Source organism: Vombatus ursinus, unplaced genomic scaffold (genome assembly GCF_900497805.2).
Source record: "Vombatus ursinus unplaced genomic scaffold, bare-nosed wombat genome assembly UNPS02003292.1, whole genome shotgun sequence".
Classification (NCBI taxonomy): Eukaryota; Metazoa; Chordata; class Mammalia; order Diprotodontia; family Vombatidae; genus Vombatus; species Vombatus ursinus.
Genome location: NW_020943070.1, coordinates 15,187,019 through 15,207,539, shown reverse-complemented (window position 1 = coordinate 15,207,539; position 20,521 = coordinate 15,187,019). Strand labels below are relative to the sequence as shown.

Genomic DNA, 20,521 nt, shown 5'->3' with positions numbered 1-20,521 from the left:
GAAGGTTCATCTTTTCATGAAGAAGTTACAAATTTTGGAGCAAGTTATCCCCACAATATCCTAGCACAAATTATCAAACTGCTCCTTCACACCCCATGAACAAATTCAAGATAAGCAGCACATAAGGGCTGGCACAAGTTGCTGAGGAAGTGCCTATGTTAATTTTTTTCAGTGAGATACAAATTATAGATAATATTCTGAATGGTGCTGACAAAACAAAGTACATAACTGATAATAAGAATATAATTTTCTGGAGGTTAAAAAGATACCTGGAAGATGGCTATTTCAGACTTTCTCTGGTCTACTAATTAAAGTTGCAGAAAAGTGTCCATGTTACCCTCCCCAAGGTTATCCAGGTACACATTTCACTCCACCTTCATAAGAAGGAAGCAAAAAAGATAACACCAAGGGCCTTTTCAAAAAAGCAAGTTCAAGGGTCAATTCCCTTTCCAACTATATAACACATCAAAAAATTTTAGAAATGTATTATAATACCACCAGTTATCAAGAAAAGATCAAATTGTATGTGTGTATAATATGTGTGTATGTGTGAACATATAATATATATATTATTTTTTTAAATCTGAATTATTAAAATAGCTGCTTCTCTTAAATATCCTTATAAAGGTATGATTCTAAACACTAGAAAGCAATTTTAGTTATTTTGGCACCTTTTCCCACCAATGACATAAAGGGGGAGCAACAAATAAATATTACCCATTAATAGTAATGGCTAATTATTTATGCTAATATTTACAGAGGCAGCTAAAAGGTACAGTGGATAAGAGTGCCAGGCTTGGACTCAAGAAGACCTGAGTTCAAATCTAGCCTCAGACACTTATTAGCTCTGTGATTCTGAGCAAGTCATTTAACCTTGCTTGCCTCAGTTTCCTCATCTGTCAAATGAGCTGGAGAAGGAAATGGCAAACTACTTCAGTATCTTTGCCAAGAAAACCCCAAAAGGAGTCACAAAGAGTCAGACATAACTGAAAATGACTAAACAACAATGATATTTATGCAGCATTTAGCTTATAAAATGTTTTACGTATTATCATTATCAAAGTTGTATTCCCGGTTATTATAAATTCAGAAACTGCAACCCAGAGAAGTTACATGATCTGGCAGTGGTCACACAGCTGACAAGTGTTGGAGAAAGGAATGAACGCAAGTCTTCCTAATTTCAAGTCTAACAGCACACTCATTATGAGATGCTGCCTCCCTTTGAAAGCATTCCGTGCTTTTTTTTTGGGTGGGTGGGGGGAATGGCAGGAGAAGGCAAGCAGAGATGTGGTAAGGACTTAGATTTGTGATTTTATACATGCAAGAAATTCCCAATGTAGCCTCTCTCCTCCGAACCAAATCTACAAATCCCTTGTAGCTTTCTGTCTTAAAACAGCAGTCTGGCCCATGGTCACACCACTATTACTTGTGTCAAAGGCTGAGCTTGTCCCAACCTTCCTGTCTGATCTCTAGCCACCTCGCACACACTGCCTCTCGTGCTTTTGAGACCAGGCACAGGGTTTTTCTGGTATAAAAAAATACCTATGACAAAACTCCTACCAGGGCAGGTTGGCACCTGCTCAACTTAAAGTGAAGAGTTGCTAAGGGCACTGAGAGATTAAGTGACTTGTCCAGGGTCAGATAGCTATGAGGTATCAAATTGAACTTAACTCAGGTCTTCCTGGCTCCTAAAATGGTTCTCTCTACTACTCCTTTTCTACTTCTGCCAAATTGAAAAAACTAAAGAGATAAATTGGTCAATAACATTGCTTTAGTACCAGTATATAGAGAACTAAAAAATAACAATTTTCCCTTATTAGGCTTCCCATATTTATCCAATTCAGTGCCTACCTAATACTAAATCTCCTGTTTACCCTAATCATTTTATGTCTTAAATTAATGATAAAGAGTTCTTGCTGACAAGGAACAGAAGAGTGTAGTAGAAAAGACACTAGACTGGAGTCAGAAACTCCTGGGTTTGAATCCCACCTCTACAATTTGCTAGCTTTGTGAGAGTCATCAAATCTGTCTAAACCTTGATTTCTCTGTTTATAAAATGAATATATAACTGCTCTAACCATACTATAGCATTATTTTAAGGACCAAATGAAATAATGTTTGAAAATCACAATACTATATATCAATTCTCAATTATTAATTCTAGACTAGACAAATTATTCCAGTACTTCTTGCCTCTCTAGTCTCCTTCCCCTGTCCTGTGTGGTTCCAGGCTCAAGCCTCACCTCATTCACGAATTCTAACTCAAAAGTATTGAGCACATCTTTGCCACTAACAATAATGGGCAGTCAGAGGCTATGATAGAAGTTATCTCAGGCTCTGAAAGTAAATAATGTTAGAGGAAGATGCCATACACAGCCCAGGGTACTAATACATTATCTAAATTATTTCTAGACCCATATAATCCTATTAGACAAGGTTCTACTGTAAGGATTAATAAGTTACTTCTCACATTGGAAACTTTGGTATTCTATTCCACTTGTAAAAATGAGCTTAAGATTTTATGTTTAATAAAAAGGGTATAATAAATAATAGCAAATTCAATAAGCTATGGCACCACAGTTTAGTCATAGTAAACATAGTGTTTTAAGATGTTTTAATTTAACACCATTAAGTTTATAAGCACAAAAATACAAACTTAACATACTGAAGATATGATTAATGACTAACATCAACGTCATGGGGGAAAAGAATACAGCAGTGCTTAGGCAACACAGACTTCAGATAATAAAAACCAAGAATACTTCAGCCTATAATTATTACAAGAGCCCAATTTGAAAAGATATAAAATAATGTAATACTTACTCACACAATACCACATATTTTTCAAGAGATTCAATCAGTAGTTTGCTATCTCCATGATGAAAATGAAGAGCAGGGAGAACGACGTCATCCTTTAGACAGAATACCAAATAAGACCAGCCCATACCCTCTTTGTTTTGCTTGATTGACTTCAGGTCTGTCAAACTGAACAGGAATGACCATTTGCTTTTCCCATTCGTATGACTTGGAGCATCTTAAAAACAAAAAATCATGCCATAATATTTTGTTCACCTTTTTAAAAAAGGTATTAATCAACCACCTCATGACTACCTGATAAAAATTTTCTGCATCTTTTTGGATTATAACAAGAACAACTATGCTTTCCCATCTGTAGTGAATAGAACAAGATATTCACTCTTATGTCAATTTTCATAATGATTGCTCCAGGACTAAAACATTCAAAAATGTATTCTTCCTTGTTTCAAATTATTTCCCCTCCTCTTCACATTCTACAAAATCATCCATAAGCTAAGGCAATATTTGCACATCTGTTGCTGGTACACTGGTAAATCATTAAGTCCTCATGTGGAATTAAAATTCCTTTGTCCCTTGACAGTAACCACATTGAATAATAACGGTTAGTACGAATTACACACACACACACACACACAGAATGTAGATATATATACACAGAAGAGCGATAAAGGGTACAGGCAGACAAATGACAGAACCTGGGTCTGGGTTCTAGTACATGCTCCACCATTAATTAACTATATGACTTTGGGAAAGTCACATCCTCTCTGGCCTCAGTAGCCTTATCTGGAAAAGAGGGGAGTTTGATCATAAAAACCTTCACAACTCTAAAATAATTATTCTATGATAAAACATGACAATACTCCCTTACCTCAAATGTACATGTGTATTAATAAATGTAAAGGTCTGAGAAACACTTAAGTAGGACAAAAACTGCAATACATACATGTATATACATGATTATATACACAGCTTTAAATATTTATAAATACAGAAGTACTAGGAAATGTATTTATTTACATTCTAAATTTTGATTCTATTGTGAAAGATAGTAACTTGTTACATTTTTTTAGATCACTGTGATTTTATGAACATTTTGAGAAATATGGATAAAAAAAAGAAATATGGATGAAAAAAATATGGAGACTAGAGAGTCTTTACTGTGAGTCAAGCACTGTACTAAATGCTAGGGATACAAAAAGAAAGGCAAGACAGTCCCTGCTCTCAAGGAGCTCACATATGCTGGTGGAGATAACATAGAAGAAAGTTCAGCTGCAGGGCCTATGGAAAGGCTCTGAAGTCCTAAAGGTTCAGCAGCAAAGAGATTGGCATGGTCCAGGTATCCTTAGGGTGAATCTAAAGTCAAACAGCAATGCCAGGCATGTTTAATGTGTGAAGGCCCATGTGTAAAGGAGACCTGGAGGTCTTAAGATGCAAGTGGCAGGGCAGATGGTAAGGCTTCTATTGTAACAGAATTTCTAGATGAGTTGGTTGCTTCCTGCTCATCAAAGTGATATGAGTAGCCATAACCAAAAGGTAGAAAAGAAGGGTGTCAGCGTAGAGATGGAAGAGGAAGGCACTGGAAGGAAAGTTGGGGATAAAGCGTACCTGGTAGTAAATGCTCTTTCAGATCTATGGCACCTAGGTGAGTCGTGAACAGGGGTGCCAGTAGTCAGTCCTATGGCTTCACACACAGTAGGGCTTAACAAATGCTTTTTCATTCATTTATTCATTTCCTCTCAAAATTTTCATAATATTACAGTGATATGAAAAAAGTTACCAAATTACTAACTTTCACAATAAAATTATCAACAGTTTGTAAATTAAAGAATGTTCTGACAGTTTCCTACTTGCAAAGTAATACTGGGTTCCACCTAGGAAATGAGAAATGTGCAACTAACATAAAAAGTATTTAACATTCAAAAATATCTCCTAGTAATATGTAAAACAATAAATCAAGACCTCAATCCAAAACAGGTGAAACAGATGCATAAATGCGACCTGACAGAAGAATTTCCTAATAGTTGTTTGGTTTATAAACATCCCCCCACACCAAAACAAGCACTCCATTGAACCCTTAGGAAGTACTCACACACTGTACCAGGTGATGAAGGAAAGTCTTGTCCTTACTCTTAACAAATGACATAACTAAAAAATAACCTCATATTATTTCATATAAGTAAATTTATTGTTTCAATAATTTCAATAAATTATATCAATAAATAAAACATTGATTAAAAAGAAAAATCATGTTATTCAAGTTCAAAAACCAAATGGTACCTGTTTTAAGGCTGTTGTTTCTTGGTCTAGACTCTAAAATTGATATCCATCTTATTTGAATATGTCTTATTTTTATTAATTATTCATGTTAAGAGTTAAGAACGACCTGCCAGAATTTGCTTACCCCTGACAACACTTTGCAAGGCCCTGGGTCACCTCCATTTCACAATGAAGCACAGGAAGCCTTTGGCAGAGGTTTATGTGCTTGTTATAACTTATATCTGTGTTTCTCTACTAACCCTAGTCCTAAAGCTAATCCCTGTGCACCCTTTACACTATTTGTTACATATCCTCCAGAACTTTGTTCCAACAGTCCATCTCACCAGCCTTCACACTCCCTCTCCACTGCTGCGTTCCCGTCTGCCAACCAACACACTTGGGTCTCTCCAATTTACAGAATCCTTCCCTTGGCTCCTGTAGCCCATCCAGCTGTTTCTCCATCACTCACCTCTGTTTTATTGCTAAACTTCCTAAATAACCCACCTAAACCTGATGTGTCTACATTTTTTCATGATCCACTCTTTTCAATCCATTATTTGATTTCCACTCTCAACTATTCTCCTGAAAAAAATCAATAATCTCCTTATCAGAGAATCCAATGACCATTTTTAGTCTTCTTGCTCCCCAAAATATGCTGACCGACCATTCTTTGTTTCTAGACACCTTCTCCTTACTTGGCTTCTCCAGTTTCTCAGGCCTCTCTAACTACTCTTTCTATCTCCTTTGAGAATCTCATTTTATTCTCAGTTCCTTAATGGGAGTGTGGTTCAAATTTCTGTCCTTGACCCCCTTTTATCTTTTCCCTCTACACACTCTCCCTAGGCAATCCAATTCATTCTCATTGCTTCAACTGCTAAGTCCCAAATTCAAATTTGCAGTCTTGATTCCTCTTCTGATCTCCAGACATATATATCCCAACTTCCTACAGCTGTTTTCTACCTAGTTGTGCCACCAGCACCTCAAATTCGAACTATCCAAAACCAAGCATTTTCTGTTTAAATTCACTGTTCTATTTCTGTCAGTGACAACTGTTCCTGTTCAAAACTCAGGTGTTATATTTTAGCCTCTCAAATCCAACTAGATGCCAAATCCTATCAATTTCATATCTGCAGCACTTTTCTATTTGTCCATACCCCCCTATTCATTCAATCATCCTAATACAAGGCCCCATTACCACCAACCTAGGGCTATGGCTTTTACTTACTCTCTACTCCAACACAGCCTTTATACCAAGGCCAGAATAATCTTTCTTTATGAATATATCTGGTCATGTAATTTTTATGCTCAAAAATCCTCTTAAGCTCCTTAGTACCTAGCTACCAAGGTTTAAATCTTTTGCCTGACTTTCACAGCTCTTCACAAACTGTTATCAACCTAGTATTGTAGCCTCATTCAATATTACTGTCCCCCAATCAACCAACAAGCAATCATTAAGCACCAACCAAACTGGGACTATTCTGTTTCCCAAATATGTCCTTCACTTAACCTATGTCTGTGCCTTTGTTCATGTGATTCTCTTTATCTATAATGGTTCCCTTATCTGTATCCTCTAAGCTCAACTTAAATGACATATCTTCCATAAAGCCTTCCTTGTCTTCTCCTCTTGGAAGCGCTCTCCTCTCTTAGACTTCATATAGTGAGTTACTCTGCACTCAGAATATGTCATAGATGTTAAGTTCCAAGATGTTAAGGATCATCTAGTCTAACCCTCTTGTTCTGCATAGGAGAAAACTCAGGTGCAGACAGTTTAAGTAATTTGCCCAGAGTCACAGAGGTTAAATTTCAGAGGTGTAATTTCAACACAGATCCTTTGTTTTTTGAGCTATTACTCTTTTTACTGTATGACACTGCCTCCATTTCAGTTATCTGCATGTGTGACAACACCCTACTAAACAGTACACACAATGAGATTAGAAACTACAATTTACCTAAACTCAGTAACTCCCCCAATACCTAACACAGTGCTCACAGTGGGAACTTCAATATATGTTCTTGAATTTGCCAGCCAAACTGAATGAACCAATGGGTACCACTCCTAGGAAAATCAGAAATACTAGGTGCCATGGATTCTATAGTTAAGATAAGAAAATTCCTGGAGTGTCAAGATGAAATCCACAAATATTCTCATGCACAAATGTAGACACACTGTAAAATTCCCATAATTTCCATCAACCCGGAGGGAGTTCCTAACCTCCAGAAAGACCAACATGTCACCAAATTATGACTTTATCACACTGATTTAACTAGCCTAATTTCCAAGTTAATAGTCTAAGTTGTAGATACATAGGTAACAATTTCACATAATTTTGTTTGAAAAGTACTTATAATATAACACAAGGCATAATGAAGGAAATCTACCTACCCTCTCCCAATAAGAATATCACTACCTCTTGGTAAAGGAAAGTGTAAAACTACCTGAAAGAAAGGGTTAACAAAAATTGAAAATCTAAATTATCAAGATTCACTTTTCAAAGACATCAGTGATGTCAAAAATAACAAAAAGAAGCTAAAGTAATGGATAATGCTTTTAAACTCATAAATCTCCAAAAGGATATTCATTCTAACTAAGGAAACAAGGCTTAATTGGAAATACATTGTTTCGTAACCAGAAAACGTGAAGCGTTTACTTCACGTTTGAGCAATATAATTATAAGCAAACTTATTTCCCTAGTTAATGGGAAAAAAGGCAGATGATGTAATAAATATAGAAAAAATTGCTTTCTTGTTACATTTCCTTAAATTAAATTAGGAGGGAAAGGAAAACAGGAGAAATAGTTAAATATTAGCATAGCACGAGGTCAATAGAAAAAAAAATCTATAACCTAACATACCAACAGCTGGAAGGACAAAAAGGAAAACTGATAGTGCTCTCAAGATCATAATTTTTCTTGTTTTTCTATGAAAAGAACCTGGAAAAAAGTAATTATTTTTCTTTTCCCTTTGCAGCTATTACAGAAACAGGTAGAGAAACATTGGTAATTATATACAATGTACTTAATATGTCACCAGGTCTATGTGACATTCTGAAGAACTGACATGGGAAATAAAAGTTTTTTTTGTATCATCAAGAAAATTAAGGTGAAGGAGGGAAAGAAAGATCTTTACTTTTAGCAATAATACATTTCTTACCAACTCTTGACCCAACCTACCACTTAGCTATTTTTATATAGGGTCTCAACCTTTATTATTACAACATAAAGGTCCCTCCTATCGTATGTCCCACTGCAATCCTTTAATGGTATTTTCCTAAATTATACATCTAATAAAAAACTGTAGCCGAATATTATTAATCTCAAATTTATTTCAAACTGTTTCCTTTTTTCTTCCTGAGTTGAGAAATAAAGAATAATGATAATAATGGCTACCCTATTTTAAACAGTCTCTCAGTCTTTGTTTTTTGTCTCAAAACGTCTATCAAAAACAGTCAACACTTTAAAACACTACTTAATTTCATACATATAACCAATTCCTATGATCTGGTCCAGAGGGGCCTTTATTACTTCATAGATCACATACCAAAATCCTACTCTGCTCTCTTTTCTAGGGATTCCAAAGTTTTAGTGATAAACTTAAATGACGTATTAAGGTCAAAGACTATATATATACACTGTAAAATCACAGATAATATTTCTGATTTCTCTAAACAAGAGCTTCAAATTCTTGTTTAATTACAAAAACCATTTTCATCAGAAATAATTTTGTCTGCAGTATGACTAACAAATTCAATTCCACAATCCATGTAAAACAATCCTACTAATTTCTTAATATTCACTAAATATATATGCACAAATATAGTTAAGACTGTCTCAGCTAGGATCTAGTCAGCTTATTCATGATCTGAATAATGAAATAGGGGGGAAAAAAACAACACATAAATCTTAACTGCTGCCTTAAAAATAATACTAACAAGAAAAAAGCACTTTATGTTTTAAAGGCCCAGATAGGGCATGAAACTTGGAATCAGGAAGACCTAAATTGAAATCAGCCTCAGATGTTTACTAGTTGGGTGACCCTAGGCCAGTCACTCAACCCTGTTTACCTCAGTTTCCTCATCTGTAAAATAAGTTGGGGAAGGAAAAGACAAACCACTCCATTATCTTTGCCAGTAAAACTCCAAATGGGGTCACAAAGAATCAGATACAACTGAAATGACTGACAACTTAAGTTAAAAAGAAAACACAACACAACTCATTCTTTTAAAACTAAAGGTCTTCATAGTATAACTACTGAGTAACGTTCATTAATTTTGTTGAATTGTTCTCCACAACCCCCCCTCCCAATTTTTTACTGCTACAAGGGAAGATAATGTTTAAAAAATGAAGGTAAAATGTTAAATTAAAAAAATCAAAAAGATATAGTATCATAAATTTAGAGCTAGAAGAGATATCAGAGGCCACCCAGGCCAATGCCTTCAATATTACAGTTAAGAAAACTAAGGCCAAAGAAAGGTTAAATGACTTTCCCAGGGTCACAGAGCTAAGTTAAGTCCAGTTGAACTCAATTCTTGCTGACTCCGAGTCCAGCATTCTATGTCATCCTACCTCAAAACATCAATAAAAAAATTTATAAATAAATAACTGGAGGGGGGGTGTTCAGATATAATGACCTAGACAACCACTACACCTCTCCTAATTCTGAGAATCTGTGGTTCTGAGAATTTTAGAATAAAAGATTTTAACTATGCTTTGCCAGATCAAATTGACATTTTTATTCTAAGACAAAAAATGTTAGCTTACTAGTTTTATTTTACTTTTCTTTAGTCTATAAAACTTATTTCACATAGATAATAGCAGATAGAGAGGTACAGCAAAAAATACAGTGAGACTACAATATACTATGTAGACATTATGTACCTCTAAACTTAGAGAATTCTCTCTTCTCCTGCAATAGTATCTTCCATCTCCCCCTGAGTATGTTAACTAATGCAACAAAACTACTGGATAATTATAGTTTTACTCTAATGGATTTTTAAAAGTAAAACAAATGAGACCTTAAAAAGTGAAAATATGTATTGTAACTACGATATACTTCTAAAACCTGATACAGATGAATTTCGATGATTTTAAGTCTTGGTTGGGGGGGCTAATAAAAGCACCTAATCCTTCTGCCTAGGGAACATATTCATTCTCTTAACTTCTAAATAAAGAGTATTAAGTATCTGTTTCTGGAAGCAAACTTTGAAAGAATTCATTTATACCTCCATTAGTATGTGGTCTCTTTTTAAATGAAACTGTGTTGACCATGTCCCACTCTGCTTCATAACTGGTCAGATGCTCCGATCCCCGACGACCTCTCTCTTTAGGGGTCTGAGTCCACTCCACAACTGAACTGGAATCCTAAAGTAATTTAGAAAATATTTTTGCCAGAGTTTAACTTCAATCCATGAAACCTATTAACACACAAGAAATACTAATATTAATTATTATTATTAAAATTCATATGGAGCTTTATGGTTATAAAGAGTCTGCTTTATATGTTTTACTGCATTTGATCTTAAAATTAAACCAGTAAAGTGAGAAGTCCAAAATATTTTTCTCAGTTTTATAGATGAAGAAATTGAGGTTCAGAGAGGGAAGGTGACCATCAAAGTTGCAACTAGTTAGTGGCAAAATGGGATCAAATTAAGGTCTTCTAACTCAAGTCTAGAGCTTTTTCTACAACACCATGATGTCTCTTTCCATACATACATGACAATTCTATGAAGCTTAGAAATTTAAAGGTCAAAAATGAAGACTTCGTTTTGTTTTCTTTGTTTTTCTTTTTTTTTTCTTTTTAATTTAGGTAATTGGGGTTAAGTGACTTGCCCAGGGTCACACAGCTAGTACGTGTCAAGTGTTTGGCCTGAGGCCACATTTGAACTCAGGTCCTCCTGACTTCAGGGCAGGTGCTCTATCCACTGCGCCACCTAGCGGCCCCTCTTTGTTTTTCAAGTCTGGAAATTAGAATGAAACAGGGCTAAAAGATCCAGTGACCAATCCAAAAATCACAGGGACTCCCAGGCCAATATTCTGTCCTCTATCCCACCTTAAGACATCAGACAAAAAATCAAATGATAGATGCATATGCATTTTCAATCAACAAAATCAAGTACCAAACATTTACAATACAATCCCTTATAAATAACCAGCTTTCCCTTTATAGTGAGGAATGGAGTATGTTATCAAACCAAGAGCCAAACCAGAAGACTGAATTTGGAGTCAGAGGACTTAAATCCAAATTATGACACTGATACATGATACCTGGGTGATTGTGGGCAAGTCATCTACTATACAAGACTCAGTTTCCTCAACTGCAAAATGAGGAGAGTGGAATAGCTGATCTCTACAATTACTTCCAGCTCTAAATACTATAATCCTTCATCATAACCTGCACTTCAGAATAAAATCTTCCTCCAATTTCTCTCACAAATCTGGCCACTCCTACAACATCTTCTTTACTGGTTCTTTTACAAATTTATTCCTCTAACAGCAAGAGCTAAGTCTCCATTCTTTGTTTCTTGTCTTACTAAGTAAAACAGCCCAAGTTCAATCAAGGCCACGAAGCACTGGATTTTGAATTAGAAGACCTGCTTCTGAGTCCTCAATTCTGACACTTACTAGCCACGTGACTCAGGTTAAGTCACTTAACTTATGTCTCAGTTTCCTCATGTGTAAAAGAGTGATAAGAAATACATATACTACCTCCCTGACGTAAAATTCCTTGAAAACTGTTACATTACTCTACATTTAAGTTATTAAAATTAATCTGGAACTTACACATCTACTCCTATAACACAACTCTGATTCAACACTCCACCAACTCAAATTATGGTGAAGAAATACCTATTTTCCCAATGTTTTTACTGCAGTTAAACATGATCATCTTTTGTCCTAAGCCAAACCCTGACCCCATATTGTTCTTCAGCATTTTTCCTTGTCCCTAAACAAGGTACATCAAATAAATTGTCAGATCCTCTTCAATGCAGTATCACCACATTCACATTCAATTCTTAGTTGAACTATTTTTAAATTTTCAAGGGAATCTCTATCTCTTCCCTCAACCTCTTTCAATCTACTTTCACATTACGCTCAAAGTTGTTACTTCTAAAGCTCAATGACAGATTAATAACATCCTACAGTCTGCCATTCACACTGTGCTCCAAAAACTCTACACATGGGAATCCTGAATTACCTTACTTTCTCTGTTTGTTGTCTCCTAGCTTGCCATTTCAACTTATCTCAAGTAGACCACTCAAGCTTTTTATTCTGTTGTTTGTCCTGTATCATGTATAAAGGGCATCAATATGTTTACAACCTAAGAATCGCTGGGACTTGTCTTTTACCCCACTGCCGCACTCTTAAAACTTTTGGATCTGTCCATCTGCCCTGTAGCTAAACTTTCTTTTATGTGTTGTTTCCCTCAATTAGAGTGTGAATTCTCTGAGAGCAGGGACTGTCTTGCTTTTTCTACTTGTATTCCCAGGGCTTATTATAATATCTGGCACACTGACACATAGTATGTGCTCAATAAATGCTTTGTTATTCATTCTTTTATTCACTTAACTTCAACTGTAAACTCTGTATAGAGCCTATGAAATCCTCCACCTGAATATCCTAACCACAATACCAAACATCATTCAGAGATACGACAGCAAAATAACATGCAGAAAACAAGCAAAATTTTAACTTACAGAAATATTTGAATCCCTTCACTGTGCTAGGTTCTGATTCAAACCCATTAGTGTCCTCCCACGGAAATTTAATGATTTTTGATGACAATGAAAGCAGCAATTTAAAAAAAAATGAAAAGGGGAGGTTAAGAATAAGTGAGAAACAAGGACATAGGGAAAAGGGAAAGAAGAGGAAAAAATACAATAAAAGTAAAGAAAAACAAGGAAGTGAAAAATGTTAAATATAAATAAGGAATAGTGGAACTGAAAATGGAAGGAAAGGAGCAAAGCATTAACAAAAATTATAAAAAGGCATACAATTAATGAATAAGAATAGGAAAAGATGGCAAATACACTATAGGCTGAATACAAAAGATCTAAAAAGAAACTGAAAATAAGAAGCAAATACGTAACAAACTAGATAATAAGAAAATAAGAATCCATTTTCTCTCTTATAAAATGGGAAATGTTTATGCAATTTTTCTTAAATACCTTTCCAGCATAAAGAATACTAGAAGAATCTAACGTATCATCCAATGGCCTCCAGTCCACTATTATATCAGCATCCTAGAAAACATAAGGTACATACTATTAATATTTGTTACACAGTTCATTCTTTATAGAATTATAACTTATTCACAGCTCTAGCCAAATATTTTAACATTCAGTAGGACTAAAGAAAAATTCTTACATTTAGGAAATGTTTTAAACAAAATCTTTGAATTTAATTTTACCTTTAGTTATGAAAAATTATATAGTTTTATGCTAAAAAATAGTTGTTGGAAGAAACTTTGCCTTTTTCACTGAAGAAATTGAATTAAATTTGCCACTTTGAAAACAAATTTAATAGAATACACTGTCCCAATTTTAAAACATAAACATAAGCCACTAATTGAACCTTTAGAAAAGTTAGTCTTTTCATTGTCTGACATTCTACTAGCTTATCAAACTATCTGACTTCAAAGACCACATTCATTTTAAATTCAAGACTTTCCAAATACAAGATGTGCAGGCATACTATGGTGCCTAAGAACACTAAGGATAATTTATTCTTAAGTAGGCATAGGGCACTGAGCTCTACCAGTAAGGAAGTCCCATATCAATGGGTTTTGGGACTTGGATAATATACATCAACTAACTTCACTTTGCAGTCTCATCTGTGACATTTGGCAAAAATTTTCCAATATTTTTATGGAGGGTAACCATAACAAATTTTTGTGAAATGCAATTTTTTTTAACTAGATCTGTACCTTTTCTAGGACACGCAATATTCCTGAAATCAAACTGTCTTGATCGTTGATCTTTCCACAAGATGAATGAATAAATACACCCTCCTGTTCATATATAATCTGTAATTTAAAAAAAAAGGAATATATTTATTTTTATTTATATCAATCACAATATTTAAAATATAAACATATAAGAAGCATTCTTATATTATCTGGGTAGATAGAAGGCTATGCTCATTACAAAGTTTAATATTTAAAGACCATCTTAAAGTTTGGATGTAAAAGAGTAACAATAACAAAATTCTGATTAATGCTGAATCGAGCATCCACCAGTGCTTCTATATTACCAGGTTTTTACTAAAACTGCATGAGCAACAAATCTCAAGATATAAAATAGTTTGGGGGACACATGATAAAATCTGCATACACATCAAGGCTTTTGAGGATATGGCTAGGTTGTGACTTGCACTGGTAAATTAAGTACCTATACCTGAGGGATCAGAGATCTGTCACAATGTCCAAATAAAAATTTTTTTAGAAAAAGATTTTCAGTCAAGATGGCTGGCTGAATAGAGGCAAACAGCCTAGCTCTCATATACTTACTCCAACAAAAATCTTAAAATAGCACTAGGCTGAATAATGATAAGAAAAATCTATGAGAAACTACAAAGAATTATTTCATCCATGACAGAACTTCACGAAAAGAATACTAAAAGCCCATGGGCGATAAAAAAAAGAGGGTTTGCAGCCAAAAAACAATGCCAGCGCAGGAAAACAAGATGGAAGTCACTTAGGATAACCTGAGAAGGACCAAAGACATATGCAACCCACAGGACTCGTAGTCAGAGGCAGTAGCAAAAGCTGAGTTCCCATAAGAAAGCCAAATGATGTTTGGAAACCCACAATGTGAACCTTGGAAGCCACAGTAAAAGCAGGAGAAGAAGGATGGGGATGGGGAAAGGTACATGAATCCTAAGGTCCAGAGGTCTTTAGCATGATATCCTAAGAAGATTCTATGCTTTGAACTTCAAAGAGCCAACAGGGCCTAAAACTCACCAATGCTCATAACCTGGGTACACCCTGGGGAAGAGGTCAGTGCAGGAATCTTAAAGACCAAACAACGCCAACCAACCAACCCAAAAGCACAAGAGGGAGCAAAGCCTATCCCTGTCACAAATTCAGAAACTAAGGTTGAAGATATGAGTAAACAAGAAGACACTGAACAGCTTTAAAACATTACTTTCACAACAACTTCAAGCAAAGACTCAAAGGGGGGAAAAACAGATTTTCCCTAAGGACTACATGAGTATCTAGAAGAATGAAGCAAAAGATAAAAAATTAAATAAAAGATCTGAAGGAAAGAATTATAAGATTAAACAGTTTAAATCACAAAGTAGTAACCCAGACTCCCTCAAAAAATTAGAATAAACCAAAAAGAAACTAATGCCCGAGAGAGCAAGAAGTATATAACAAAATCAGGAGGTTAAAATTTTGAAGAAAATGTAAAACATCTACTATCAAAGATAACTGACTTAGAAAAAAGGTCAAGAAGAGTAATTCAAGAATCATCAGACTAGATGAATGAAAAACAATGTTCTCACCCCAAAAAAGCCAAGATATTTTATTTCAAAAGTCATAAATTAAAACTGCCCACATCTACTAAAAATCAAAAGGCAAAGGAAATATAGAACGAATCCATCAATCATTCCTGAAAGAAACCAAAAAAGGAAAAGTTCCTGGAATGCCATAGCCAAGCATCCAGAAAGAAGCAATTCAAGAACCAAATAACCATAGTCAAGATTACAAAAGACTTGGAAGCTTCTACAACAAACAACAAGAGATGTTGGAATATGTTACAAAAGAGAAAGAATAAACTTATTAAGAATAACCTGCCCTGCAAAACAGAGTATAATCCTACAGGGGAAGAACTAAAATAAAGAGCTTTCAAAGCATTCATAATGAAAATATCAAAGCTGAATAGCAATTTTGAAAGGCCAGATAAAAGATGAACTCCTCTGAGAGGAGTTCTTTATCTAAATCTCAACCTGGCCCCAATTTATCTTTCCAACTTCACCATACATAGTCTTCCCCATCAAGCTCTGAAATCCAGCTAAATGAGTCTTCTGTTTGTTCGTCATTCACCATCCTCCATCTACAATCTTTCACCGGTCTTCCTCCCCCACACCAGGAATGCACTCTCTTCCTTAGTTTCACTTCATAGAGTACCTCCCTTCCTTTAAGATGCAGCTCAGGCACCATCTTCTACAAGAAGTATTTTCCTGATCCCCCAAATGCTAGAGCACTAGGGTGCTCTCACTCTCCCAAACTACGCTATTTATAATTGTTTTGTAACGTGTGTGTAAACACATATATACGTAAATATTTTATGTTGTTCCTCAGTTATTTCAGTTGTGTCCAATTCTTCATGATCCCATTTGGGGTTTTTTTGGCAAAGATACTACAGTAATTTGCCATTTCCTTCTCCAGCTCATTTTATAGATGAGGAAACTGAGGCAAACAGGGTTAAGTGACTTCCCCAGGGTCATACAACTAATGTTTGAGGACAGATTTGAACTCAGGTCTTCGACTCCAGGTCTGGCTCTCTACCCACTGCACCACCTAGCTGCCCCTATATATTTTATATGTGCTATATATTTATCTTTGTACTTGTCACCCTTTAGAATTTGTCACTGCAAGTAGGGATTATTTCATTCTTTGGACTTGTATGCCCTGGGCCTAGCACAATGCCTGAGATATTGAAGGCATTTAATAAATAGTTGCTTGAATGAAATATAATAAAGCCATGTAAAGAGGACGAGGATGTTCATACGTAACAGAAACCTCTGGAACACGGATTTAGAACTGGAGGGGCACCTGAAAGGCCATCTAGCCCAATAATGCTCTCACCTTACAGTTAAGGAAACAACAAAACTATTGAAACTGAATATTAGAAAATAATAAAGAATTACCTAGGCCCCAAAGAAAAAGATATGAAAGGACACTTTCTCCCTCCCCCTGGGCAGAGGTAGAATCTATAAAATCTGAAATACTGCATATATCATCAGATTTTTCAATGGGTTTTGGTGATTTTTTTTAATTATTCATTTTAAGAGACAGATCTCAGAGGGAGAAGGAGGAAAAAAGAAACAGTTAAATCTGGGCGATATAAAAACCAGGTATCAGCAATTTTTTTAAAAAGGTGAGTCACTAGTCAAAGAGCTAGGTATTAGATACTGTGATAAGCACTGGGGAGACAAAAGCAAAAACAGTTCCCGACCTCATGAAGCTGACATTCTAATGGTAAAGGCAACATATAAACAACTAGGTACACACAAGATATAAAGAGGCTAGACAAAAAGCAGTCTGAGTGTAGAAGGAAGGCATCATGATGCAGCTGGGGGACAAAGAAAGACCTCCTGTAGAAAGACACGTGCCATCTCGAAAGAAGTCAGGTAAACCAAGCAACAGAGGTGATGGCGTAAACAATGGGGTACAGCCAGTACAAGGCATGAAAGGGAGTATCCTGTTTGAGGTTCTCCAAGTAGGACAATGTGGCTGGATTGTACCATGTGTGGAAGGGAAGTTATGAAGAGCTTAAAATAAAAAGAGCTTAAAATTCTAAGCAGAGAAGTTTCTATTTGATCTGGGAGACAACAAAGGACTGTTAATAAACTGGAGTTTATTAAGTGGGAGTGGGGTTTACATGGTCAGCCCTATGCTTGAGAAGCCACTATAAAGCCATTCAAGGAGAGTTCTATCTTCTTCACTATGGTCTCAGATTAAAAAGGTAGCATTTCTCTTGGCCGAAGTCAATTCTCCTATAGGCACATCTGATCCAACCCCCTCCAGACTGGAAAAACTGCTTCCACTGTCATCCTCCCTCTCATCTTCCTTCTCTGGCTCCTTCCTTGCTGCCTACAAACACGCCCACGTCTCCTCCATCCTCATGTAAAGGTGCAGTAAAAACCACCCAATTCTATTCCACTTCAGTCTCATAGTTTAATGAGGTGAGAACTAATTTCAAATTGATCAATCAAAAGACCTTAATTACACCTGGGGTTCCTAAACTGGGATCCATGACTCCTAACATTTTGGTACCTGCATTTCAATAAAACTGGTCTGTCTGTAATCCTATGTGTTTTATTTTATGTGTTATAAAACATTATTATTCCAGGAAGGAGTACGTAATCTTCACCAGACTGCCAAAGCGATCCATGGCACAAAAAAATGGTTAAGAATCTTCACCTTACACAAAATGGAAAAAGTCTTTTAAAACCATTTGATGAAGTGAAATGACACCAGACAAGAGGTCTGTTCCAACTGGCTGTGAGTTAGCTGGAATGGGAGATTTTTTCTAGAAACTGGATTGTGATTTTCTATCAGATCCCTGAAGAAGAACCACCTCGGGGGAGAGGAGATGTCAGCGTCAGCCTTGGTCCGTTTTTTCCATTGAGCAGAGGAAGACCCTCCAGCTGTAAAGGGTCCAGGGAATGTCAGACTTCCCATCTTCCCATTGCTGTCCTTGTCCTGCAAGGTGTCCCCAAATGAACTGGCAAAAGTGTCTGCACTGGGAGGAATGGAGAGACTGTACTCAAAAGCTCTACAAGGAACCTAGCAACAAAATCACAAAAGGCCTAAGATGAACTTCTTCAGGACCCTATAAATTGAAGGAAAGGACTTCGAGCAACCAGGAGCTGGCTATGAGTTACCCCTATGCCACATATGTTCTCTAAGCTTGAGGTCGCTATTCTCTGGATTCTGTCTGTACTCATGGGAAGAGTATGGAATAGACATTTGAGGAGATGTTTTATACCAAGTATTCTTACTGTACCACCTTAATAGATATCATTCTAAAAGCTACTTAAGACTCAATGACTAAATCATTCTTAATCAATAATCTTGGAGCACACCAGCAGAAGCTCCAGTCAGTGGAATCAATGAAGCACTCAGCCCCTCTTAGCCTCTAGGGTACCACTACAACTCTGAGGCAGAGATGTAGCCAAGTTCTTGGGACTTGACTCCTCTGTGAGAGTGGCAGCTGGAATAAGGATCCTTGGAGTTTACATGGACTAAAATCAGTAACAATAATTATCATCATGATGATGACAACAATAATTATGATGATGAGGAGGAGGATATGATTATATAAGCACAGTTACATAGTGCTTTAAGGTTTCAAAGCCCTTTTTTACTCACTTTATCCTCAACAAGTTGGGTGAGTAGGTGCTATTATCCTTATTTTACAGATGAAGAAATTGAGGCAGACAAAGCTTAAATGACTTGCCCAGGGTCACAAAGTGTCTGGGACTGGATCTGAGCTCAGGTCTTCCTGACTCCAGATTCAGCCTTCTATCTACTGTGCCACCTAGATGCCTTAAAAAAATCACTTGATCCTACATCTCCAGCTAGCTATCATTCCGTATTTCTCCACCTCTTCCTGATAAACTCCTTGAGAAAGGTGTTTACATTTGGTCAAGCTGGCCTCAACTTCCTCTCCTCTCACTATCTTCTAAAATCCTCTATAATCTGGCTTCCAACCTCATAATTTAACTGAAGCTGTCCTCCCCAAACTTACCGACGATCTCTTAATTGCCAAATCTAATGACCTTTCTCAAGTCTACTGGACCCCTCACATTTGATCCTATTGATTACTTTCTCCTCCTGAACACTCTCTCCTCTTGGTTTCAGGAACATGATCTCTCCTGGTTCTCTTCCTACCTCCTCAATCTCATTTGCTAACTCTTTACCCAGGTCATGCCCCAAAGAGCTGGCCTGATCCTGCTCCTCTTTTCACGCCACACCAGGCCCGCACAACTTGCAAACTTCTTCAGGCTGAAGATAGGTTACACTAGAGACAGACTGACCATAGTTGGTTGCGTCAGGATCACATGACAAACAGGAGCGTGCACAGCAACAACCAGGCCACCCAAAATTCTGTGAGCAGCCTGTGCACCATATGTTGTGCAGGCTTGCTCTACACTATCTCACTAGGTGACATCAATAGCTCCTGTTCATTCAAATACATTCTGCAGCTAATTCTCAGGTCTATTTATCCAACCCTAACTTCTCTACTTAACTAAACTTGCATCTCCAACTGCCTACTGGACATCTCAAACTAGATGTCCCATAGACATCTTAAACTCATTATACTCAAACTGAACTTAGCAGCTTTCCCAAAAAACCATCCTCTTTCCTTAACTTCCCTATTACCACCAAGAGCACCAACATCCTCCACAAACTCAGGGTCATCCTCAACTCCTAATTCTCTTTTTACCACCACCTCTACCCAATCTGTTGCCAAGGCCTGTCTATTCTAACTTCTCAATATTTCTACTGTACTCTCTTCTCTCATCTGACACAGCCACCACCTTGGTGCCTACTACAACAGCCTACAGGTTGGCCTCCTGGCCTCCAAGTTGCCTCAAGTCTCTACCACTCCAGTATATCATCCATCCAGTTATCAAAGCGATCTCTCTAACAAAGCAGTTCATACTCCTATTCAATAAACTCCAGTGGTTCCCTATTACCTCTAGCATGAAATATAAAAAGC

General features: G+C 36.5%; 1 protein-coding gene across 1 annotated transcript in view; it reads right to left on the bottom strand.

Moving 5' to 3' along the window:
• The window catches only part of TBC1D15 (TBC1 domain family member 15), a 75,441-nt gene that overhangs the window by 43,688 nt on the left and 11,232 nt on the right, over positions 1 to 20,521 (bottom strand). The window contains exons 2-5 of the mRNA XM_027874057.1: positions 13,993 to 14,091; positions 13,235 to 13,309; positions 10,292 to 10,430; positions 2,824 to 3,034 (exon numbers count right to left, since the gene is read on the bottom strand). Coding sequence (XP_027729858.1) covers positions 2,824 to 3,034; positions 10,292 to 10,430; positions 13,235 to 13,309; positions 13,993 to 14,091 — 524 coding nt within the window. The remainder of the gene's footprint in view (positions 1 to 2,823; positions 3,035 to 10,291; positions 10,431 to 13,234; positions 13,310 to 13,992; positions 14,092 to 20,521) is intronic.